The sequence below is a fragment of the Canis lupus genome, chromosome 3 (assembly GCF_048164855.1).
Source record: "Canis lupus baileyi chromosome 3, mCanLup2.hap1, whole genome shotgun sequence".
Lineage (NCBI taxonomy): Eukaryota > Metazoa > Chordata > Mammalia > Carnivora > Canidae > Canis > Canis lupus.
The window spans coordinates 42,827,297-42,854,433 of NC_132840.1; the positions used below are offsets into that span (position 1 = coordinate 42,827,297).

Here is a 27,137-nt window from a genome sequence, read left to right on the forward strand (position 1 = left end):
AAAATGAACTCTTTTTTCCTGAAATTTGTCAGAGTTTCTAGAATGGCTTTGGAAAGGATTGTAGTGCTGGTGAAGAAGGAGATTAATCATTCTTATCACTAATCCATACAGTGGTCATTTCATTTTCTTGGACTTTATAAGTAAACACCTTTGAGGGTGGCTGCCTACTTTACAAAAACTCCCTGTTGTCTGATAACTGCTCCTATGACCCATGGTGATGGGCCTTCAGCAGCTATGTTTATGTTGTGTAACTCTGTCCCTCCCTGGGGAGTTGACTGGACCAGGGAGGTGAAGGACACTAGACCCAGGTTGGGCCATTCAGCGTGATTTTCCTGGGAACTTGAAATTGAGACTCAGAGACAGCCAGTGTTTGAAGCTGCTGGTAATGCCATGAGATTAACTTGAGGTAGGTAACATGAAGTGATCATCCTCTCCTCTGTGTGCAGAAAAGCCAAGAATGTTGGTTTACAAAGAGAAGAGACTGGGGATCCCTGGGTGGCTTAGCGGTTTAGAGCCTGCCGTCGGCCCAGGGCCTGATCCTGGAGTCGTGGGATCGAATTCCACATCAGGCTCCCCACACGGAGCCTGCTTCTCACTCTGCCTCTCTCTCTCTCTGTTTCTCTCATGAATAAATAAATAAAATCTTAAAAAAAAAAAAGAAAAACAAAGAGAAGAGACTTAAACAGATTCATAGAAAGAACCAAAGATAGAGGGCAGAGGGAGAGTCCTGACCTGTCTTGGTTCCTGTTCTTCTTGAGGCCTGGCTGGACACCTTACCAGAGTTCCACAAGAAACCTCTATGTTAAATTCCTCATCCACCTCATCCGCTCCTCCTCACCCTCTTCAGCCAGCTTGAGTTAGCTTCTGTTACATTCAATCAGAGTCTTAGCAAAGACAGGTTGACTCTCTCTCTCTCTCTCTCTCTCTCTCTCTCCCTCTCTCCATATGTATTTGTTTAATTACAGAGATGGCCAAGTAAACAAACACATGAATGTTCATACTTACTCTTTGGTACCCTAGAAGGTCTGAGCTGGGAACAAACCTCAGAGATGTCTTAGTCCTATCCTCTCATCAGACAGATGAGGAAATCAAAGACTATAGATGAGAAGTCATTTACCCAGGTTCACACACAACCAGTACTTGATCCCTGGCCTTCTGGTTCTCAGGGCAGCCAATGCTCTTTCCAGGTTGGCTCCCTGGTGCCATCCATCTGTCTGCTTATCCATCTGTCTCTCCATCCAACCAAAAACCATAGAGTAAGCAAGCTCCTAGTACATGACAGGTCCTGGAATATATGCTTTCTGTGTTCAGTGAACTGAGTATGTGGTAGGATTAAAGTTCTTTATGTATATTTTCACTTCATTCATTCACTTCCCATCTGAAAGGGCACTTTTCTACCTTTTCTAGCCCATCATCAGAGAAAATTCATTTAGAACTCTCCCGGAGTGTATTCCTATCACATATTCTCTGCTCCTCTCTTGTGGCAGTCTTTCCTAATATCTCTGATAATCTGTCTTCATATCCAATTTCCTTTGGCAGCCCTTTGAAAGCAGTATGAATCAGTACCTTCACTTCCTTGTACAGAACCTGTCACAAAGTACATCTTCAATAAATGTCTGCTATTCTGGAGAACTTATTTCATTCCTTAGAGTCTCAGATGCGGACTGTGTATCAATTATCTATTGCTAGATAACAAACCACTCCATACTTAATGGCTTCAAGCAACAATCATTTATTATTACTGCTCATGGTTCTGGGAATTGACTAGGCTCAGCCAGATGGTTCTTGTTCAGGGTCTATCATATGGTTGCAGTCAGATGGTGGCTATGGCTGAGGTTATCTTGAAGGCTTTCTCATTCACATGTCTGTTAGACATCTGGGCTGAGAGTACAAAAACAGGGCTGGAACAGCTGGAGCTCTATGGGAATCTCTCTCTCTCTCTCTCTCCACATGGTAACCTCCATATAATTGGACTCATTTCATGGTGGCTAGAGGACCCCAGAGAGACTGTCCCAAGAGAAACTACCAGAAGCTACAAAGACTTGCATAACCTGCCTCAGAACTCACCTCACATATGTTACTTCTGTAACATTCTGTTCCTCAAAAGATTCACAGAGACCCTGCCAGGTATAAGGAGAGGGGGCACAGACTTCATCTTTTGATAAGAGGAGTGTGTTCAAGAATTTACAGACATGTTTCTGCATCTCTGCTTTATGCTTCTTCTGCACATGAAGGGGATATGAAAGGAAATGAATTCTTAATCTCTGGCCCCATGTTGCTTACGTTTAAGCTGGGAGCCATGGTTCTCAGGCAACTGCTGGTTTCTGGCCCCATGATAGCTAGATCTTTTCCAACTACTTTGCCACTCCTAACCACAATTAATCACAGTGTTTGATAACCAGGTACTTGTGGCCTAGGAGTTAGTATGGGCAGGCAGGTAGCATCAGGGTCTCTCATTTTATCATAAAACTCTTGCGTGCTGGGTTTTGTGGTAGGCCCTCTAGAGGAATTAACAGAAGATTCACATTTGGGCCCTGCCAAGAAAGAGTGAGAGACATTTCTAAAAGTGTAACTTAAAGAAATAATACAAAAAGGAAAAAAATATTAAAGCATAAAGATATACACTGAAGCATTTTTTTTAAGAGTAAAGAAATACTCTTTGGGGAGCTAAATTTTCCCCAATTAGGGATATCCTTTCATTGTGATCTCTGATGGAAATCCATGATCAGAGATCTGTGACTGCTTTTCCTTGGATTCCTGAGATCATACTACTTGGGGAGTAGGAAATAGGAGTACAAAATTAGAACCTTCTGGCCCCTCCTCTCTGTCACACTCTTCATCAGCTCTACCTTCCTTGCCCTACTGGGTCAGCTCACACTTCCTGAAGCTCAGGTCCAGGCACATGTTTCCTGGCTTAGTATTGTGTAAAAACTGCCCATTGTTGGCCAGATGAGGCAGATGAGGTACAAAATCCTTCATTACTATTTGAGGTCTTTCCTCATTCTTGGCCCAGCCTTTCTTTATGGCCTCCTTGCCTACCATTTGTTTATCCATAAGCTTCTCAGAAAGCAAATAAGGATGATTTATTCTCTGTTTCTCCCACCCACTTTAGATACCTGTGCCTTTGAACTTTTCCTCAAACCATTCCTTTACCCACAGAATGCCATTTCCTCCACATCCACTTCCCGAAAGCAGACCTTCCCTGACTCCTGCCACCATAAGCCAAGCTGGGGAGGTACAAAGGGAGGGGCTGGGAGCTTCCCAAGAGCACATTTTCCTGAAGTGATGTCTTTTAAACAAATTTTAATGGTATTATGTTATATGATGGTTATTAAGACCATGATGAAAGATGCTTCGGGTGGGGCACCTGGGTGGCTCAGTCAGTTGGGCGTCTGCCTTTGGCTCCGGTCAGGATCCTGGAGTCCCAGGATTGAGCCCCATGTTGCTCCTCGCTTAGTGGGGTGGGGAAGAGGTCTCTTTCTTCCTTTCCCTCTGCCCCTCCCTGCTTGTGTTCTCTCTCTCTCTCTTTCAAATAATAAATAAAGTCTTTAAAAAAGAGAGAGAGAGAGGGAAAAAAAATAGAAGATGCTTCAGGGCTCCTTAAGGTGGCTGAATATGTGTGCTGCTGTTTTTTATTATCACAATGATTAGGGGGATGCCATGGACATTTATTTGCTAGAGACCTGGGATGTTATATGCCTTGCCATGTGCAGGGCAGTCGGGTAGGATAAAGAACCCTCCTGCCTCCCATCAGCCATGCCTCACTGCAGAGCACAGTGAAGTGAGGAAGCTGTGGAGGCCATCCTGTGTCAGCAGAGGCAGAAGCTGTGGAGGCCACCCTGTGTCAGCAGAGGCACATGGGTCACATTGGGACGGTCCTCAAGGATGGCACCTTGCATGTCCCCACTCTCCACAACAACTGCCTGGCTCCTGCTCTCTGCCCTCACTCCCTCTGCTCTCCCAGCCTCACTCTCTCTGATCTGAGAACCCAGTTGTCAACTTCTGCTCTCCAGCAAGGCCCAGCTCAAGACTGGCCTTGATTTCAGTCAAGCCTTCCCTGATTTCTACAGCTGGACATGCTTACCCCTTCCTAAGTAGAAAATAGCATCCCCCTCCTCGCATCTTCCCTTTTTCTGATTATTTTTATTGGTCTATTTTCCATCAATATTTCATGAGGAGAGATGGGACAGGTATGTCCCCAGCACCTACACAGGTATTTAATGAGTATTTGCTTATTTTCTGTCTGTCTCCCCCTTATTTCTTCCTCTTCTCCAAATGCTTGTGGATTCCAGCAAGAGGACAGGAAGTCTGCAGTTTCTCTGCCCCTCCACTCTGCTCTGGGTCTTGGCCACTAGGCCTGATAAAAGGACAGGGGACGGTCTGGCTCCTCTGCCACTGTGGCATGGCCACCTTGGCCTCACTACCTTCCCCCTCCCTCTCCTTCAACCCTCAATGTCTTGACCACACACTTAGCTTTACTCTCACTCTGACTTATACTTTCAAATTAGACCCTGAGATAACTCCTCTTCCTCCCTTCAAGATCTTAAGCAGCTACTGATGGACAGTGGTCATATCGCCTCCTCTTTTTTAAAAAAAGATTTTACTCATTTATTCATGAGAGACAGAGAGAGAGAGAGAGAAAGAGAGAGAGACAGGCAGGGGGAGAAGCAAGCTCCATGCAAGGAGCGTGACACGGGACTCGATCCTGGGACTCCAGGATCACGCCCCAAGCTGAAGGCAGGCGCCAAACCACTGAGCCACCCAGGGATCCCCTGATATCTCCTCCTCTTTAAACATCTTACCGATTGCTACGTGACACCTCTGGCCCAGAAAGCAGATTAAGCTCCCCTTTTCTAGGGTATTCCATCACCCCGAACACACTCAGATCACACTGTAGTATGACTGTCCCTTTACTTGTCTGATTCTGCAGCCAGGATGAGAGATCTTTGAGCACGTCCATCCACTTGTTCATTTCTTCATCAAACGTTTTCCACATCTATTCATAGCAAACCCACACAGAGTGTAAGGTGCCATACCCGTGGAAAGGGCATGCACATAGCCCCAGTGTTCCCTGACTTGTCTGCTTCACTGACTCTTGCCTCTTGCTATTGAGAAAATACCACCCACTTCAGTTCTCACCTCCAGATTGCTTAGTACTTTTCTGTTTTGTTGAAAAGGCAGTAGAGCAGAGACTGTCTAGTTTTTGAGGAATTTGGTTCAAAATTGGAAAGCAAAATCACTCCATTTATAACAGAACATTCAGGTGACAGGGTCCTCTCCAGTGCACTGCCCTCCTAGCAGCAGATCTGAGATGTGTCCAAGTCAGCAGATTCTTTCAAAATTTGAAATACAAACCTTGCACAATGAATGGAGAAGAGGGGAAAGAATGGTTTTTGTGCCCTTTCGTGTCCCCTGATGTTTATATTCTGGGAAAACCTGAAACTGGAATGTGGGCCTCAGTGGAATCACGTTGGAATGCTGATTGGCACTCAAAGGGATTCGGGATCTGTTCAATCAAGATGTGATTAGAAAAATGAGCTGGGATAGCTGTGTGGTCCCTATAGGAATAGAAACTCCTTGGCTAGAATGGCAAACTTTTATTTTGAAAGCCACCTGGGCATCCCTTAGAGCCATCAAATGCTTAAGAATTTATTATGACTGGACAAGCTGCTGCGTCGCAGAGTCAGGCCAGAGCAGTAAAAATACACAATGACTTCGTCTTTGAAGGCCCTAAATGTGGCTTGGTTCTTCCTCAGAAAGAGCTCCCTAAAGGGCTGAAAGCAAACTGTGACCTTTGCATGACGCAGAAGCATCTCTAGACTTCCGTAGCGAGGATCACACATCGTCCTGATGCTGAGGCATCTCTCCTATTCACGGTATTGAAATCATAGAGATGACTTATAATGTGCTCTGTTTGTGTTGGCCCAAAGCCCAAACCGGAGACTTATCTCAGGCTTGGCCTTCTAGATACTATCTCTGGTAATTTAAAAGTTCATTATGCAAGCCCACTCATCCTGTCCTGCTACAGTTAAGGTCTGTCAGCATTTTACAAAGGCTTATAACCCACCCATAAAGGGGAAAGAATGCAGTTTTCGGGTTGCAGTATGGCATGCAGGGCCTAACCTTGAGAGTCAAAAGCTTTACGACTTTTGTTATGTTCAAGTTAGAACTTCTCTACGTTCTAGAGAAGCAAGGTAATAGCTGATGGTTTTGCTGGTATTACTTAGTTTGGTTTTGCGGGGTCAGGAAAAGCTGCTAGGGATGGATGGCAATGTAGATGCACCTTATATCTGAAGAATTCTTAGGCCTGTGAATTTACTTATCATCCTAGCATTCAGCTGAAGGTGGGAATTGAGTTAAAATAATTACTACTTTATATAGTAGTATATAGTTAGGGTCAATGAAGACCAGGAGAGTCAGAAACAAGATTGGGAATATTTTTCTAAGAGGCAGGGGCCAGTTGTCAAACCAGATACCTGTATCCTTGTGAATGTCAGCTGGATGGGGTTGATCCAAGCTGATCCAAGTCCAAGTCCATGATCCAAGTCAACAATAATAATCATAACCCCCTACATAATAAAAATGGTTGCAAATTGTAGTAGAATAAATTGTATACTTAAATAAGTCACAGAAGTCCAAAAATGTTTAAAACTAGAAAAAAAGTCACTAGAGTAACCTTGTTGGCAGTTGCCAGTGATCCCATTAGATAGTCCGCTCCTCGATAAAAAATAAAGGTACATAGAGATCATGGCATCTTTGGCATGAAAAGGAGATCTCATATGGATGCATTCAGGTGAGCTAATACTCTGTTTTTTTAAGATTTTATTTATTTATTTGGCAGAGAGAGAGAGAGAGAGTACAAAAAGGGGGAGGGGCAGAGGGAGAAGCAGGCTCCCTGCTGATGAGAGAGACCGACATGGGGCTCCATACCAGGACACCGGGATGACCACCTGAGCCAAAGGCAGATGCTTTACTGACTGAGGCACCCAGACACCCATAGTGGAAGAGGTTCTTAATGACAGTGGGGCAGAAAAGAGCAGGTTGAGAGGGGACAAGTTAAGAATGGGGACAGGGAAGGTGTCAGCTAGAATTGGATTCCAGTCCTGGCCTTGCTGGGCCTAGCTACACTGAAACCTCTATTGGTATCTTCCTTAAAATTGAGTAACAAAAACCTATGTATGTCATGGGGTTCTGGAAAGGATGAAATGCAGTAATATATGTAAAGTGCCTGATAGAATCCGTGTTCCTTTCTCCTTCCACCTTTATTAATTATAGCTGGACAGAAAGTGATCTAAATGCTGGAGGCCAGCCATTCTCATTCTGTGTAGATCTTAGCTACTTGAGAGGAAAAAGCAGTTTTCCTGAGCTTTTAAGAGATCATTTACATACAATTGGCCTACTTGTAAAAAATGACCTACTCATTAAATCAAGCCTCTAGGTAGCAAAGTTTTCTTGAACTCCTTTGAGTTGCTGTGTATTTATTTATTGTGCTTCCTAAAGAAAGACCTATAAAGGCAGCTGCTTTTCCCCATTAGTCCAGATTTACAGGAGTTTTCACTCTAAGTGCACATTTGCAGAACCATTTCTTTTTTTTTTTATTTTAAGATTTTATTTATTTATGAGAGACAGAGAGAGAGAGAGAGAGGCAGAGACACAGGCAGAAGGACAAGCAGGCTGCATGCAAGGAGCCCGACGTGGGACTCAATTCCGAGACTCCAGGATCACACCCTGGGCTGAAGGCAGATGCTCAACCACTGAGCCACCCAGGTGTCCCAATCCTGGGGATTTTTGAGCAGTGAAAAGTGGGCTTAGCAGGAAGCCAGGCAAAACTTAGCGGCCAGAAAGTGGGGGTTATAATTATGTAGCCATGTGTTTTCCTGTTGACTGCTCTGGAGAATCTTTAAAGGAGCGCCTAAAAAAATCCTTATACTCAGCCTCCACCCAGGATCAGTTATATTCGAATCTCTAGGGGTGAGAGCTAGGTATCAGTGTTGGTTTTGTTTGTTATTCCGCAGGTGAGTGATGTTCATGAGGGTTGAGAATCTCTGGAGGTAGGTAAGTATACATCTTACCTGTAGTGAGCATTTTTGATTTTATGAAATTGATTATCTCATGCGACACCCTCCCAACATTAGTGGCTAAGTACAATTTTTGGTCCCATTTTACAGTTGATGAAGCTGAGGTTTGGAGATGCTAAATACCAGCAGGTGAGAGGTGGAACTCGGATATTTAGCCAAGCATCCAGAGCCGTGTTCTTAATTACCACACTGCAGCCCATGATTATAAATAGTGCTTCTAGTGGGAACTGAGTTCCAGCAAGTGGGGTCATCCAGTGGTCTTGAGCCCTCTCCCTACCTTCAACTTACCGACCTCCTGCTCCCCGTGTGTTCGAGACTTCCCAGCAGCCCCATGTCAGATAACGAACTGTGGTTATTCAGAAGTCCCCTGCTATTTCCACTGATTTTTATTAAATGCAGCTTGTGGCTCCAACTCAAGAATGTGCAAGCCGATGTAGATTATGTTTTGCATTGAGTTTATTAAGATAAAAAATATTTCCCGAGATAGTGAGTCAGAAATATTTATGGTGAAGTGTGCTGAAAGTGAATGCAGGTTGATAGCGTGAACAGAATGTTCCCTCAAAGTCAAATGCGATGACCTAACTGTGTTTGGCAGCCTTCCTTTATGTTTAGCTAAGCATTTTATTTCATGTCGGGAGCCTCCTCCCTCTTCTGAGAAGGATCGGTCCTGTAGGAGTCCAGGATTTTGGCGTATGCCTCTTTGATACCAAGACCCAGGCCCTGGGCCTAATTGTGACTGGCTCCCCGGCCGACTGGCTGGGTTGCCATGGCAAAGGACCATTAAACTCTTTATATCTCAGTTTCCCTCACCTGTCAAAATGAGAATATAACTCTTGGCCCCACCTCCCTCCCTGAGGAGAGTGAGAGGGCACTTTGAAAATTAAGCAATAAATGTTGGGAAGGATTTGTGGATGTGACGTCTTGTCAAATGGGTAAGTAATAAATGGGGTGTCTCCAAAGCTCATTTGCCCAAAATACACTTGAGCCTTCCATTTACTTAATCAACTAGCCTTTATTAAATGCCTACGAAGTTCACAATAACACCTGGAGTGCTAAGGGGAATACAAAAAGGAAAAAAAGGAGGAAATAGGGTCTCAATTCCCAGAAAGCTCATAAACTAACTTCTTTTTTCTCACAGTTCACTTTTTAGGTTGATTAAGCGTCAGAATGAACGATGCCTGTACTGGATTTAAAAAGCTCATTCTCAATGGTGACTTCCAGTTACGTCATATGTAACTAGTAGTGATTTAGTTGTTCTCAGTACCCGGGGCATTGTCACGTGCTGGATAGACTTATAAAAAGGGCAAGAATATTCTGTAGTACTGGTTAGGGAGACTGGGGGACAATGAAGGACCACCGTCTGGATTTATTGGGAATGGTGTGTATTGGCTAATATATGGCCTCCTGGTCCAAAAGGTCTGCGTCTGGGTCCTGGCTCTTCCACTTTCTAGCTGTGTGACTTTGGGCAAATGCTTAACCTCTCTGTGTCTTGTTTCCTTATCTCTAAAACGGGGGTAATAAAAGGTCTAACCCATGGGATTGTTTTCAAGATTAATAAGTTAAAGTGTACAAGGTACTGAGAGTGGTGTCTGGCACCTTATAAATGCTCAAAAAAGTGTTAGCTCTGAGCGCCATTTCTATGGGTAATGGAGGAAATGCTAGCACTAAAAGAATACTAGTATTTAATTTCCCTATATTATAAAAAAATATCAAATCCTTTTTTATTCAGAGTCCCAAAATTTGCCCAGATCTGCCACAATCACTTAGAGTTGCCCCCAAATCCCAGACTGCTTCTTCAGAAATGGGAAACGGGCCATACAGGCCTTTCTTTCTCTGGCATATGGTGCACAGGGCCCAAGCTAAACTATTTTGTTCTGAGAGCTTTACACCAGTCCAGGGCCCAGAGGGGTGGTAAAGGGCCGCTGTGGGGTGTGACAGGAAGAGCACAGGGCGTGGAATCCAAATCCTGGCTTTGCTTTGGTTGGCTGGGATAGTCTTTAATTCCTCTAAACTGCAGTTTACCCATCCTGATGATCCAAAAGCAGTGATTAGGTAACACTGCTGGGACCCTAGCCTAATCAAAACAGTGGTAGCAAACTATACCAAACTGTGCTAGAAGTCCTTGTAATCTTCACCAGCATGCACTTGTAGGTTTATTTGTTTTTTAAGACAACTGTACTTAAGAATGTCTTTGATGAAGCAGTAAAAATTATTTACTTAATTATTATTTATTAACTTAAATCTTGACTCATGAGTACATGTCTTTAATATTCCATATGGCAAAATGGGAAATACACAAGAGTGCTGACTGCTGGCTGAAGTACTATAGCTGTCACAAAAGCATGTGAGTTGTGAACTGAACTAGCCACTTTTTTACTTAACAAAATGACAGACTGAGAAAGAGAAATGCCATATGATTTCACTCATAGGTGGAATCTCATAAAACAAATGAATAAACAAAGAAAGAAAAAGCAGAATCAGACCTATGAATACAGAGAACAAACTGATGGTTGCCAGGGGGTGGGATGCACATGGGTGAAGGGGAGAAGGAGATAGATACAGGCTTCCAGTTCTGGAATGAGTAAGTCACAGGAATAAAAGGCGCAATATAGGGGAATATAGTCAGTGGTGTTATAATAGTGTCATACGGTGACAGACGGTAGCTGTACTTGTGAAAATAGCATAACATATAGAGAAGTCGAACCGCAATGTTGTACACCTGAAACTAATATAATATTGTGTGTCAACTATACTAAAAAAAAAAAATCAAACAATGTTAGTTATTTTTGAATGAACAAAATAAGTCTGCACTTCAAATAAATGGGAGATAGTATTAGCCAATAATAAAATTTGAGCTTCTAAGCAAAAAATTAAAATTTCAGGAAACTTTTAGCCACTACCATGAGCTTGACAGATTTCCAGTCTTTTTTTTAAAAAAATATTTTATTTATTTATTTCAGAGGAGAGAGAGAGAGAGAGAGAGCAAGAGCAGGGGTGGGGAGAAGGCCAGAGGGAGGGGAGGGAGGGAAAAAGCCAGACTCCCCACTGAGCTGGGGCCCACAAGGGGCTCCATCCCAAAACCCTGAGATCATGACCTCAGCTGAAGGCAGACGCTTAACTGACTGAGCTACCTAGGTGCCCCAACAGCTTTCTGGTCCTTACTGATGATGATATTAATATCTGGTGGTGATATTAACAAAATGATTTTTTTCTCAAAATCAAAAATCAAAAATGATTTTTTTCTCTTATATAATTAAATGTGTTCACATTTGGAAGATCTACATAAATCATTGGAATAATGTTTTCTAAATGGACAATGCGTAATGTTGCAAAATCATATATGGGTAAAAGATCTTTAAAATCCAAGATGAAACAACCCATTATAATGTAACAGATTATGACAAGTTCACTGATAAGGCTTCAGACTCACATCACAACTAACCTTTAAGAAACTAAGACTTATCAAATTTTAGTGTAGTATACAGAAGGATATTCTAAGTTATCTGAAAAGGCTATTAAAATATCCTTCCCTTTTCCAGCTGTGTAAAGCTACATATTCTTCATATGCTTTAACCAAAACAACATATCTCAACAGACTGAATATAGAAAGAGGAGAAAACAGCTGTCTGTTCTTAAGCCAAATAAACTGACAATATAAAACAATGCCATCCTTCTTACTATTTATGCGTGTATATAAAAGATAATTATTTTTTGTAAAATATATTAGTTAGCAGGTAATGAGATTACTTTTTTTTTACTTTTTTTTTTTTTACTTTTTATTTTTTAATAAATGAGTAAACAAATGGGGGTTTTATTATTTATTTATTTTTAGAGAGAGAGCACAAGAGGGAGGGGAAGAGGGAGAAAGGACTGAGAATCTCAAGCAACCTCCAGACTCTGTGCTTAGCATGGAGCCTGACCTGGGGCTCAATCCCACAACCCTGAGATCACGACCTGAGCCAAAACCAAGAGCCAGATGCTTAACCAACTATGCCACCAAGGCGCCCAAAAATGTTTTTAAATGTTTTCATATATTGTAGAGTCTTTAGGGGTCTTAAAACCAGAACTTTTGAGAACTTCTGTAACAGAATAAAAACTGAGAACATTTAATTATTTTAAAGACTTTTTTTAGAGCAGTTTTTGGTTCACAGCAAAATTAAGATACAGAGATTTTTCTGTATACTCTCTGCTGGCACACATGCACAGCCTCCGCCATGATCCACATCACACATGAGAGTGGTACATCTTACAATTGATGAACACATCATAATCACCCAAAGCCCATAGCTTGTATTTTAGACCACCCTTGCTGTTGTGCATTCTATTGGTTTAGACAACTGTGTAATGACATATATCCACCATTATAGAATTCCCTACCAATCTTCTATGTTTCACCTATTCACTCATCCCCTTCCTGTCTCTCCAACCTGTGGTAACCACTGATCTTTTTACTGTCTCCATAGTTTTACCTTTTCCAGAGTGTCATGTAGTTGAAATTCTACAGTATGTAGCCTTTTCAGATTGGCTTTTTTCACTTAATAATATGAATTTAAGTTTCCTTCATGTCTTTTCATGGCTTGATAAGCTCATCTTCTTTTAGTGCTGAATAATATTCCCTTGTCTAGATGCACTACAGTTTATCCATTCACCTACTGAAGAACATCTTGCTTTCTTCAAGGTTTTGTCAGTTATGAATAAATCTACAAACATCTGTATGCAGAGTTTTGTGTGAACATCAGAGATTATTGGATCATATGGTAAAAATATGTTTAGTTTTGTAAGAAGCTGCCAAACTGTCTTCCAAAGTGGCTGTACCATTTTGCATTCCCACCAGCAATGGATGAAATTTCCGGTTGTTCCATAGCCTCACCAGCATTTGGTGTTGTCAGTGTTCTGGATTTTGGTCATTCTCATAAGGATATAGTAGTATCTTGTTTTAATTTGTATTTATCTGATGACATCTGATGTGGAGTATTTTTTTCATATGCTTATTGCCATTTTTGTATCTTTGATGAGTTATCTGTTAAGGTCTTAGACTGTTTTTTAATCAGTTTTTGTTTTCTCATTGAGTTTTAAGAGTTCTTTATATATTTTGGACAGCATTCCTTTATCAGATGCTTCTTTTGCAAATATTTTCTCATACTTTGTGGCTTGTCTTCTCATTTTCTTGATGTTGTCTTCTGTAGAGCATACATTTTTTTTTAAACTTTAATGAAGTCCAGCATATCAGTTACTTCTTTCATGGATAATATCTCCCAGGTAGTATCTAAAAAGTCATTACTGTGGGGCACCTGGGTGGCTCAGTTGGTTAAGCATCTGACTTTGGCTCAGGTCATGATTATAGGGGTCCTGGAACCTTGCGCTGGGATCCCCGTTCAGTGGGGAGTCGGCTTGTCCCTCTGCCCCTCCTCCCACTCATACATGCATGCACTCTTCTCTCAAATAAATGAATAAATGAAATATTAAAAAAATAAATTTAAAAATCATTATCATATTCGAGATCATCTAGATTTTCTCCTAAGTTATCTTCCAGGAGTTTTATAATTTTGCATTTTACATTTAGGTCTGTGATCCATTTTGAGTTAATTTTTGTGAAAGGTATAAGATCTGTGTCTAGATTCATTTTTTTTTGCATGTGGATATACAGTTGTTCCAGTTCTATATGTTGAAAAGATACTCTTTCTTCCTTTGTATTGCCTTTGCTTTTTTGTCAAAGATCAGTTGACTATATTTATGTGGGTCTATTTCTGGGCTCTCAGTTCTGTTTCACTGCTCTGTTTGTCCATTCTTTCATCAATACCACGCTGTTTTGATTATGTTAGCTTTATATCAAGAATTGGGTAACATCAATCCTCCAACTTTGATCTCCTTCAATATTATTATGGCCATTCTGGATCTTTTGCCTTTCCATTTAAACTTTAGAATGAGCTTGTTGATATCCACAAAATAACTTTCTGGGATTTTGATTGTAATTACATTGAATCAATAATTTGATTCACTTCCACTCATTGTGTGTGGAATCTCAGACAGCTTCCTTACCCTCTCTATGCATTAGGTATCTGATGTGTAAGATGAGGATAATAATAGTTTGTAACAACACCTACCATAATAGTAAGTACCCTTTAGCTGTTAACTGTTATCACTATCATTGTATTATCATCATTGATGTTTTTATCATTATCGTCATTATTACCAGTACCACCACTGGGAGACACAGCAACACAGAGCTAGAGGGTGGAGTCAGCAGAATTGGAAAATTTTTCTCTCTGAAGCCAGATTAAATCCCACCTGCTACTGCTACTGGCCAGTCTGCCAGCATTTGTGGCCTAAGAAGGGAAAAAAGGATGAGAAAGCTTCCACAGCTCAAGCACACAGTGTCAGAGATATTGAATCAAGTCACTGAAAGAAAATATGGATAGCCAGGTATAAATGTTGACGCCCCATTGCTTTGTCTGGCATCAGGCCCAGTTGGTACCTGCTGTCTGCCATCCAGTGCTTCTGTGTCTACTCCTTATGGAAAAGTAAATTACTCAGGAGGAGCAGCCTGCACAGGCCCATATAATAGATCATGAAGCCAGAGTCTAGGGAAGTGAAATGACTGACATAGGCAGCTAGCTTGTGGCACAACTGGTATCGGGTCCACTTTGCAGGTTTCCTCTGCCCTGGGCTTCTTCACAGAGACACCCAGGTATTTGGGTCAGAACCTGCAGTGGCCATACCAAGCTTTAGGTGTAGAGAAGGGAATGGATCCCCCAATGCGCCCCATGAGGCTGCTGCAGAAGGATCCAGCTGGTTCTGGGAAGAGAATGGATTGTAGCCAGGGGCTTGTTAACAACAAGACTGATAGTAATGATACAGACATGCGTTTTTATTTTATTTTATTCCATCACAAAATGCTTTCATGTTGTTTAGGCCAAATGTTGTTCTGATGCTTCTAGTCTTTGCCAAACTGAGGACCAGACCATTTGTGTGTTCTAAGTGAGCAGCTACAGATGGCAAACAAATTTGAACATTATTCTTTATCAGTAAAAAAGCTAAAACCAAATTCCCTGTATTTATGGCAGGGCTCCTTTGTTCAGTAAATACAAAGATTTATTTACAGTTCCTTTTTGATCTCTGGACATATACTCTGTGGGCCAGCTACTACACTGATTTCAAAGTACCCTGTAATCTTCATTTTTGTTTTTAGGTGGGTATTCATGGACAAATTAACCACTCTTGCCTGCAGTGTGTTAGTTATGTGATCTCAGACAGGTGACTTCACCCCTCAGGTGTACTTTTCTAAAAAATCAAGACTAGACTTGGTCAGGAAACCAATCAGTTGAATGAATAATCATTTCCCTACTTTTAGGAATAAGATATTCGTAAGAAAAAGAAAAGAAAAATATAGCTAATAAAATAACAGGAACTCATATGCTACTTGCTCTGTGCCAGAGCCTATTAAAAGCATTTGGCAAGTATTAGTTCATATAATCCTTGAAATAGCCCTGCAAGGAAGATACAACTAGTATACTAATGTCACAGATAACAAAACTGAGGCACAGAGAAGTTAAATAACTTGCCCAAGGTAACACAGCTGATGTAGAGCAGAACCAAGACATGAATTCAGGCATTCTGGCACCAGAGTCTGTGAGGGTTGATTCTTGTACATTAGATCAGCCCTTATTAATTTGTTTGCAATAAATTTGAATACACTTCCAGAGGGTAATTGAAAAACTACCTCCTGTTATAGAACTCTCTGGTTCTTGGCAAATTTATGTTCCTAGAAGAAAAAAACTTGAAGCTCTGTATCTCTGTGATTATGATATGCAAAATAACTAGAGTTTGGAGTCAAAGAAATAGTTTAAAGAGCCAGCTCACCCTTTTATGTGATATGTTATGTGGGTTTGGCCACAAAGCTTGCTCGGCTTTGGTTGCCACCGCCTGTTGCCTGTCAGAAAAAAACCAAGAGAAGTAGAAGTGTCTTTCGTTTTTGACTAAAACTCAGCAGGTAATGTTAACCCCTGAGGTATGCACCCCAGTAACTGTTATCCTGGCCTCTGGGAGTGTGGCTTGGGTTGGTGTGCTTCCATATTGAAAGAAGGTAGGGGGCTCCCAGGTAGGTCAGTGGGTTGAGCGTCTAACTCTTGTTTTCAACTCAGGTCATGATCTCAGGGCCATGGAATCAAGCCCCATTTCGGACTCTGTGCTCAGTGTGGAGTCTGCTTGAGATTCTCTCCCTCTACCTCTGTCCCTCTCTCCACTCTCTTTTTTTAAAGTAAGTAAGCAAGTAAATCAATCAATCAATAAATAAATAAATAAATAAAGCTATGGGGGGGGAAGAGAAGATAGAAATCTGGGAGGTGAGAATAAATAAGTTAAATAAATAAAGCTATAAGAAAGAAAGAGAGAGAGGAAGGAAGGGAGGGAGGGAGGGAGGGAGGGAGGGAGGAAGGAAGGAAGGAAGGAAGGAAGGAAGGAAGGAAGGAAGGAAGGAATCTCAGAGGGGAAAGTCAGGTTGTGGGAGTACCCAGGTGATGAACCTCTTATCACTATGGAGACTCCTCCAACTCAAGGCTCGACTCACTCTATTGGAAGGTCAAGAAACAAAAAAATGTGCCAGAAGATGGGCAGGGGGACTGGGATCCTCATATATCAGGTCAGGTGAGTTACCTGGCTTCTGGAGGGAAACAAGAACATCAGCAAAAGCTTAGACCCATGAGCTAGACAATCCTGACTGGAGTTAGGGGCAGATCTCAGCCCTGTGGGTATGTGTTTGTGTCCCCAGCTTGCTCTTTTTTAGGGAAGAAACTCAAATTCTGTCTCTACCCCTAGTGGGGCTTGAGTTGCCCAAGCAGTCTGATGGGATGGAAAGAGCTAGGTTTTGGAGTCAGGTCTAGATTAGACCTTCAGATCACCCATGCTACCTTGGGCAAGTCACTTAACCTCTCTGATCCTACATCTCCTCATTATAAAGCATTGATAATGATTCTTGCTTTGTGGGGTTACTGAGCAGGTGGGTACTGAAACCTCCAGCGTATTGTAGGATTCTAAATAGTCTATCTGTGCTCACTACTGTATTGGCCTGTTGGCTCACTTGGACTTTGTGCTTGGCTGAGCCTGAGAATTGGCTGCTAGTGCCAGAGGCTTTGGGCACAATGTACAGCCAGCTCACTGAGAGATCATGGGGCCAGTCGGTGCCTCTCTCAATTGTAATTTCCTCATTGTGGTAATTAATGCTCTTTTCCTACTTGCCACATTGTTAGAGAACGCGTGACTGAGTGACCTGAAAAGCATTATACAAAAATTGTTACTATTATAAAAAGAATTGTAATAACATTGATGAACATTTTTAGTGCTTCCCTTTTTGCCCAGCACTAGCTTAAGTGCTTCCCATGCGTCACCCAATTTAATTTTAATCCTCTAACGGTTTTGCCTGTTAGAGTCCTATTTATTATTCCTATTTCTCAGTTAAACTGAGGTACCCAGAAGTTGAGTAACTTGCCTGAGTTCTCTCAGATGATTGGGGGCAGACCCAGGATTCAAACCCAGTCAGTCAAGTTCCAGAACCTGCCTCATAGAGTATTAATCACTATGCTTATGTTGGCATTGCTATTTCTGTGTTTCTTTCCTACAGAGAGGGTATATAGTTAGCCATTCTCTGGGTAGGAGATGGAGCTGGGAAGCCATGATGACAGCTCCATAAAGCCACCTGCTAATTGGTCTCTCTACTCTGTGGGCATACCTCAAACGTCTTAGGAACACATGTGCTTGTATCTATGAACAAAAAACATTCACAGATAGAGTATATATGGATAGAGCTTACAGAAACAAGTTCAGAGATAAAGATCAGAATATCAATGGAAAGAAGCAAGACTTTAGCAAAATAATTTATGGGCTCATGATTGTGTTGTGAAGGATAATTATTCATTGGTTTAAGTGGGATGAAAAGTGTCATTATAATAGCACAGTGAGTGATAGTAATACTTAATCTGTTTTCTAACACTCACATAAGATGAATGTCATTCACATGTGTGACATACTCCTGTGGGGCTGCCTAGACTTTCACATCTCTCCCTAATCATTTTGTGGAAACTTAAGGTAAATAGTGAAACATTTATTTTTGGCATTTATGAGAGCATTGTATAGGAATTTGAGTGCTTAAATTAGGCATGCAGGTCTCTTCAAAAAAAGTTCATTTTTTTTTTAAATTTTAAATTTCCATTGAAGTCAACAAATTTACTGTGTCCGCCTGTGTTGTACAATATAGTATCTACTAGCTACATATGGCTGTTTAAATCTGAATTTAAAAATTCAGGGACACCTGGGTGGCTCCGTGGTTGAGCATCTGCATTCAGCCCAGGGTGTGATCCCAGGGTCCCAGGATCGAGTCCTACATGGGGCTCCTCACAGGGAGCCTGCTTCTCTCTCTGCCTGTGTCTCTGCCTCTCTCTCTGTGGCTCTCATGAATAAATAAATACAATCTTTTTTAAAAAATCTAAAAATTCAGTTCTTCAGTTGCTCTAGTTACATATCATGTGCTCGGAAGCTCACCTGTTTCTAGTGGCTACCATTTAGACAATGCAGATTATAGAACATTTCCATCGTTACAGAAATTTCTGTTGCACAACGCTGCTAGACAGTAGGATACACTAAAGATATAGTGATGACCAAAACATTCCAGATGCCTGCACTTATGGGCTAATAGTCCTGCAGAGAGGACAGCAGCTTAACAAGCCATCCCAGATGGAGGGAAGGACGGAAGGCACTGGGAGGGTATGGCAGGGGAGATGAAAGGGTGATCAGGGAAAATGAAGTCAAAGAAACCTCCTTATCTGTAAACAAAAGAACGATTTATTTATTTTTTTTTTCAAAAGAACGATTTAAAAAAAAATGGCGAACCTAATTTTTTAAATAGGAAATTATTTTCTCTGTAACTGGATTCTGCAACTAATATTAATATGAGGTTTAATACATATTATTGAAGAATAAGCTTAAATAAAATGTATTTCATTATTAAAATATTTAAGAAATTTCTAAAAAAGCAAAATGTACATACAGTATCATTACATTTATATGCAATTCTAGAACAGACAAAATTAGTCTATGATGATAGAAATCAGAACTGCAGTTGCCTAGAATGGAGATGGGGGTGGAGGTGGAAGCAATGTTCGACTACAGAGGATCTTAAGGGTACTTTCTAGGATGTTCAGGATGTTCTCTATCTGACAAGGGCATTTGTTGTATAGATATATGCATTTGTTGGTACTTAGAGAACTATATAACTTAAGATTGGTACATTTCCTAAAATATGAATTATATCTCAATTAAAAGTAGAATTAAATATTGTAACATATTAATGATTGATATGAGTAACATTATAAATATATTCATTGCCTCATTACTTTGTCTGCCAGAGACCTCCATATCCTTTATATCATCACTGGTGGGAAAATTTTCAGCATCCTTCCTGATCTTGTGCCATGTGGATATAAATATGTTGCTCCTACTTTTCCAGTCTTTCATGCTTTCTTTCATATCAAAAGTGGACAAACTGGAAGGATCTTTGCCAGAACTTTAAGGATGTGTCATTTTGGGGTGAAAAGATTTGAGGTGAATTTTGCTGCTTTTTCTTCACAGTATCGTTTGAATCTGTAACAAGGACTGTGTGTCTTTCTTATGCTTTGAAACACAAAATCTCATTCTGTCTTGCCTTAGAGGGTACATTTACTCATCTATAGGTTGCCATATAGTCACTTGAAAACTTTGATTTGGGCAGCTGGGTTGGGGCTCAGCAGTTGAGTGTGTCTGCCTTTGGCTCAGGTCGTGATCCCCGGGCGGGGTCTTGGGATCAAGCGCCGCATTGGGCCTTCTCCAGGACGCCTGCTTCTCCTTCTGCCTGTGTCTCTGCCTCTCTCTGTGTGTCTCATGAATAAATAAATAAAGTTTTAAACGATGGCTAGTAACAAGTATCCTCATAAGTAGCAGGATCTGTGGGTGGTTGCTCAGTAGTCATGGGTTCTCAGTAAATGTATAATTTCATACCTTGTCTGTCTCCACTATGTCTCTCCCGTACAGTGACTCTGTGGTCCTGGGGCACATTGGAGTGGATTTGGGTTGCTTGGAGGTACTCACTAGCAGTCTGCCCCTCTCACATGCCTCCTTCACCCTGTGCTCACAGATTCTTACCTGACCCTCGATGAACCGATGAATAACATCACCACATCCCTGGGGCAGACAGCTGAACTGCACTGCAAAGTCTCTGGGAATCCACCTCCCACCATCCGCTGGTTCAAAAATGATGCACCTGTGGTCCAGGAGCCCCGGAGGATCTCCTTTCGGGCAACCAACTATGGCTCTAGGCTACGGATCAGAAACCTGGACACCACAGACACAGGCTACTTCCAGTGTGTGGCAACAAATGGCAAGAAAGTGGTTTCCACCACTGGGGTCTTGTTCGTCAAGTTTGGTAAGCCACCCTCTGTGGGGGATGGCCTTTGGCCCCCAGCATCCCTGGGGGGTGAGGAGGGAGGGAATGGGCACATACTGAGAATGTTCTATGTGCCCAGAAACTGGTACAGTTTCCAAAGCTGGTACACTTGCATCCATTTTACAAGTAAAGAAACCAAAGCCAGTATTAATACCATGTGCAGGATTGCCCGGCTAGTAAATAGCAGAGCAGAAGTGGGGTCCAGATTTGTCAGACTCCACAGCCCTACTCTAAACCAAAACCACCATGCAAGGGAGAGAGAAGATGAGGTCTCCAGCATGTATGCCTCTTCTCTGTCCAGCTGCCAACCAAGACCCCTGCTTTTCAACCAGTGTGCTTCTGTAACCACTCAGCCTCCTGCTGCAAACTCTGCACAGCAGGAGGATCCCTACTCTAGTGACTCATTTGTCAGCACTTGTCCTAGCATTTCCCAGGCCCTGAGCTATGGGGTGGTATAGGCAGGTTCTCGCTGGTATGTTTTCTTGTAGAGGTGTTTGTGGGGAACTGAAACAAAATAATAAATCCCAGAAAAATAAATATCACCTGAAGTGGTTGAGAACTTCCATCTGTAATGGTTTGTACCCACGCTCACCCTCCAATAACCCAACCTGACTGTTGCTTTTCCTTTCACTTCTCCAGGCCCGCCTCCTACCGCAAGTCCAGGATCCTCGTAAGTATTTTTATCTCCCTACTTGTCACTTCTAAGTGTTTCTCCAGAGGTTTTTAGGGCAAAGGCAATGGTGTCCTCTGCGTGGGCCAAAGACTATTAACAGATTTCAGTCCATTTTACCCTACCTTCATTCCATTTGGCCTTTTCTCTGATATGAAGATTCACAAGAGACCAGCACTGGCAGTAATCTCAAGTGTGGTCTTGTTGACTCTGAACACGTTGATGAAAGCAAAAGTCTAGTTACGTTTTCTATTTTAAAATCAATCTAACATTTACAACAATGGATTTGGTCAAATCACACAAAAAAGGATATAGTGCTAGGTTAGGCCTGTAGCCTAAAAGGATCTCTTTTGTGTTTCTGCAAGCATTGCATTCCTGATGCTCTAGTTATTGAACAGGCCAACAGCTAGGCAATCACTTTATTTTTATTCCCTTTAAAAAACTCAAAGATAGAAGTTCCGACTCACATAGGGCAGGGAAGAAAGTACTGTGCCAGAACTGAGAGTTACATGGCTTTGATTCATTTTGGGTCCTTTGTTATTGGAGTCTAACAATCTCATTTCTTAAACTAATGCTCTTTGTGATGCATTTGTCTTTTACTCTGGCTAAGGAGTTCTCTTCCTTCACTGTAGGAGCATCCACTTGGGGCATTTTTTTAATGTATGTTTTTATTTGGGGGATAAGAGCCATTTATTAAAACCCTTGCTCTGCAATAAAATATATTCCATATTTTGTAGACTTCTGAAGTAGAATTCACTGGGCTCGACCACGAGAGCATCAGAATGTCTGACCTAGACTATACCCATGGCAAATATAACAGCCACTGAATTTGCTCTAATCCCCTCTGTGCCACTTAATTACAGTGTGGGATATTGTAATATATTTGTGTGTGCCTGGAGGGCCCAGTGGCCCACAGTCCCATTAATAAAACAGGTAATGGGTAAAAATAAACATTGGCCTTCAGCCACCCTGTTCTGCTATTTTGTCAGCTGATTAAAGGCAACTATAAAAGAGCCTTTAAAATCACCCAAGTGCTAATTGTGTTCTACTTATCTAGGTAGAAAATGTTGATTGATCTTAAAACAGGTCAGAAATTTGGTCATTCCGCTTTGCATTCTTGAAGTTAATTTTTCTTTCTTTTTTTTAATGATCTCACTATTGGTCGATATGTGGAATCCTTTTGAAGTCTTCTTTAAACAAAGATGAAAATGAAAACTTTCGTTACTTGCTATAAAACTGCTTCCCACCCTGGTGCCTTATTTGTTCCTGTTAATAATCTGTGTTTCAAATGTGGTAGATAATCTGCATCCAAGTAGGATGAATGCAGTTTGCTAATCTGCCTTGACTGTGAAGCACTGGGCTGTTGAAGTTTGACTGTTGTATTTGCATCAGAGAATTCCTTTTTTATTATCAAAATCATTTTTAAATACTTCTGTGTCCTTCCTGCTTGAAATTTTCATTCTTCCTTAGCTACCATCTCTCTGCTGAGCCCACTCTGAGTCTCTCATGGTTTGTAATTTTATACAAAGATACTATATGGCTTTTGTGAGTTGAAGTCTACAGAGAGGATGTGGATGTCCTTAAAGATGCTCAGTCACAGCTAAAAGTAAAAGAGAGTTGCCAGGTTTGCTTGGAGAGAGCTACAGTAAGATACAATTTAAGTTAGAGGGGCACCTGGGTGGCTCAGTGGTTGAGCATCTGCCTTTGGCTCAGAGCGTGATCCCAGGGTCCTGGGATGGAGTCCCGCATCAGGCTCCCCATAGGGAACCTGCTTCTCCTTTTGCCTATGTCTCTGCCTCTCTTTCTGAGTCTCTCATGAATAAATAAATACAATCTTAAAAAAATAAAATAAAAGAAGTTGGAAATCCAGTGGGGCTTTTTGCAGCTCAGTCTTCACCCTCCTTGTTTAGGCATTGACGGTGGTGCTTTCCTTTTCTTTTTTTAAAGATTTATTTATTTACTTTAGAGAGAGAGCACGCGCACACACACATGTGCAGTATGGGGTGGGGGGGGGGCAGAGGGAAAGGGAGGGAGAGAATCTCAAGGAGACTCCCTGCTGAGCACGGAACCCCAGGCAGAGCTCAATTCCAGGACCCTGCAATCATGACCTGAACTGAAATCAAGAGTTGGCAGTTTAAACAACTGAGCCACCCAGGCGCCCCACCAGTTGGTGTTTTGATGCACTTTTTTTCTCTTTCCCTTAGAAACTGGTGACCTGTCCTACTTTTTCCCTTTTCTTTACTGCTACCTCTTAGGCCTGTTCCTAAGAGTTCTTCTCTAATCAAGACTAATTCCCAGATAGAATGCTAATCTCCTTTCCCTATCCTCATAGCCCCCAACAAGCAGGCAAACCTGCCACAAGAGGAGACATAGAGAGGCACCGGGGTGGCTCAGTTGGTTTAATGTCTGCCTTCGACTCAGGTCATGATCCGGGGTTCTGGAATCGAGCCCTGTGTCAGGCTTCCTGCTCAGCAGCAAGTCTGCTTCTACCTCTCCTGCCCCCTGGCTCCTGCTCTCTCTCTCACTCAAATAAATAAATAAAATCTTAAAAAAAAGAAAGAAAGAAAGAAAGAAAGAAAGAAAGAAAGAAAGAAAGAAAGAAAGGAAAGAAAGAAAGAAAGAAAGAAAGAAAGAAAGAAAGAAAGAAAGAAAGAAAGAAAGAAAAGAAAGAAAGAAAGAAAGAAAGAAAGAAAGAAAGAAAGAAAGAAAGAAAGAAAGAAAGAAAGAAAGAAAAAGAAAGAAAGAAAGAAAGAAAACCAGTGGAATCTAGCAAAATGATAGCCACTGTGAATTCCACAGCTTTGAGGATTGCTCTGCAAGCATTTTCTCAGGTTGCGCATTATTTTTTCCAAGGTCAGAGTATAACATTCCTCTGCTTACTTGAGGGTGGCATAGCAGAGTTAATGCAAAAGAAAAAGAATACAGTGCAAGTCCACGGCACAGCCCTAATGTCTAAAACAGTGAAATGTATTAAACTTAGGAAACCTGGTGAGAGACAAGTGCCATTTAAGACCACAGAGAGAGCTACATAATCCCTGATTGAGAAGGACTTGTAAGGGTCCTTGAGACAATGACCCAGGAAGGCAAAGGTGATGAGACACTTGTCACTGCCTCTAGGGACTATATCAGGTTTCCACATGAAGCTCACAGAATGGCATTTTAGGATGTAGCAGGAGCAAGTCTGAGATGTTAGTTTGGCTTCTGTTCATAGCTTCAGGCTTTATTTCTTCTGTCATTGCAGGGTCCTGGCCCACCCCTAACAATTATAGGGCCTGGGGCATGAGTACAAGTGGAGACCCACATAACGAACGTCTAAATATTTAGAAGTTATAAATCAAGCTAGCAAACTGTTAAATGAAATAGGATCTGTCCTCCACATTGACAAGTAAACCTTCATAATGACAAAATAAAAAAATACTTATAAAGTTATGGTTTGTATGTGCCTAAAAGCCAAGAATTATCAAAAATGACTACTTTAATCATTATTATGCTTGTTTGGGTGTTCTGTTCATGGCCAGAGATACTGTATACATATATATGTATGTATACATACATATACATATATATATATGATTCATAGATTGCTATATATTAGTTCCATTAAAAATTTTTTATTGCCAAAAAATAAAATAAAATAAATTTTTTTAATAAATTAATTTTTTATTGGTGTTCAATTTACCAACATACAGAATAACACCCAGTGCTCATCCCGTCAAGTGTCCCCCTCAGTGCCTGTCACCCACTCACCCCCACCCCCCGCCCTCCTCCCCTTCCACCACCCCTAGTTCATTTCCCAGAGTTAGGAGTCTTTATGTTCTGTCTCCCTTTCTGATATTTCCCACACATTTCTTCTCCCTTCCCTTATATTCCCTTTCACTATTATTTATATTCCCCAAATGAATGAGAACATACACTGTTTGTCCTTCTCTGATTGACTTACTTCACTCAGCATAATACCCTCCAGGTCCATCCACGTAGAAGCAAATGGTGGGTATTTGTCGTTTCTAATGGCTGAGTAATAGTCCATTGTATACATAGACCACACCTTCTTTATCCACTCATCTTTCAGTGGACACCGAGGCTCCTTCCACAGTTTGGCTATTGTGGACATTGCTGCTAGAAACATCGGGGTGCAGGTGTCCTGGCATTTCATTGCATCTGAATCTTTGGGGTAAATCCCCAACAGTGCAATTGCTGGGTTGGAGGGCAGGTCTATTTTTAACTCTTTGAGGAACCTCCACACAGTTTTCCAAAGTGGCTGCACCAGTTCACATTCCCATCAACAGTGTAAGAGGGTTCCCTTTTCTCCGCATCCTCTCCAACATTTGTGGTTTCCTGCCTTGTTAATTTTCCCCATTCTCACTGGTGTGAGGTGGTATCTCATTGTGGTTTTGATTTGTATTTCCCTGATGGCAAGTGATACAGAGCATTTTCTCATGTGCATGTTGGCCATGTCTGTGTCTTCCTCTGTGAGATTTCTCTTCATGTCTTTTGCCCATTTCATGACTGGATTGTTTGTTTCTTTGGTGTTGAGTTTAATAAGTTCTTTATAGATCTTGGAAACTAGCCCTTTATCTGATAGGTCATTTGCAAATATCTTCTCCCATTCTGTAGGTTGTCTTTTAGTTTTGTTGACTGTATCCTTTGCTGTGCAAAAGCTTCTTATCTTGATGAAGTCCCAATAGTTCATTTTTGCTTTTGTTTCTTTTGCCTTCTTGGATGTATCTTGCAAGAAGTTACTGTGGCCGAGTTCAAAAAGGGTATTGCCTGTGTTCTCCTCTAGGATTTTGATGGAGTCTTGTCTCACATTTAGATCTTTCATCCATTTTGAGTTTATCTTTGTGTATGGTGAAAGAGAGTGGTCTAGTTTCATTCTTTGGCATGTGGATGTCCAATTTTCCCAGCACCATTTATTGAAGAGACTGTCTTTCTTCCAATGGATAGTCTTTCCTCCTTTATCGAATATTAGTTGACCATAAAGTTCAGGGTCCACTTCTGGGTTCTCTATTCTGTTCCATTGATCTATGTGTCTGTTTTTGTGCCAGTACCACGCTGTCTTGATGACCACAGCTTTGTAGTACAACCTGAAATCTGGCATTGTGATGCCCCCAGATATGGTTTTCTTTTTTAAAATTCCCCTGGCTATTTGGGGTCTTTTCTGATTCCACACAAATCTTAAAATAATTTGTTCCAACTCTCTGAAGAAAGTCCATGGTATTTTGATAGGGATTGCATTAAACGTGTATATTGCCCTGGGTAACATTGACATTTTCACAATATTATTTCTGCCAATCCATGAGCATGGAATATTTTTCCATCTCTTTGTGTCTTCCTCAATTTCTTTCAGAAGTGTTCTATAGTTTTTAGGGTATAGATCCTTTACCTCTTTGGTTAGGTTTATTCCTAGGTATCTTATGCTTTTGGGTGCAATTGTAAATGGGATTGACTCCTTAATTTCTCTTTCTTCAGTCTCATTGTTAGTGTATAGAAATGCCATTGATTTCTGGGCATTGATTTTGTATCCTGCCACGCTACCGAATTGCTGTATGAGTTCTAGCAATCTTGGGGTGGAGGCTTTTGGGTTTTCTATGTAGAGTATCATGTCATCGGTGAAGAGGGAGAGTTTGACTTCTTCTTTGCCAATTTGAATGCCTTTAATGTCTTTTTGTTGTCTGATTGCTGAGGCTAGGACTTCCAGTACTATGTTGAATAGCAGTGGTGAGAGTGGACATCCCTGTCTTGTTCCTGATCTTAGGGGAAAGGCTCCCAGTGCTTCCCCATTGAGAATGATATTTGCTGCGGGCTTTTCATAGATGGCTTTTAAGATGTCGAGGAAAGTTCCCTCCATCCCTACACTCTGAAGAGTTTTGATCAGGAATGGATGCTGTATTTTGTCAAATGCTTTCTCTGCATCTAATGA

At 41.4% G+C, this 27,137-nt stretch overlaps 1 protein-coding gene across 6 annotated transcripts in view; it reads left to right on the top strand.

Annotated features, from left to right (window-relative positions):
* Positions 1 to 27,137, top strand: part of ROR1 (receptor tyrosine kinase like orphan receptor 1) — a 475,484-nt gene that overhangs the window by 317,523 nt on the left and 130,824 nt on the right. For all 6 annotated transcript variants that reach the window (XM_072820556.1, XM_072820555.1, XM_072820553.1 and 3 more), the window contains 2 exons: positions 20,239 to 20,526; positions 21,187 to 21,217. In XM_072820556.1, coding sequence (XP_072676657.1) covers positions 20,239 to 20,526; positions 21,187 to 21,217 — 319 coding nt within the window. The remainder of the gene's footprint in view (positions 1 to 20,238; positions 20,527 to 21,186; positions 21,218 to 27,137) is intronic.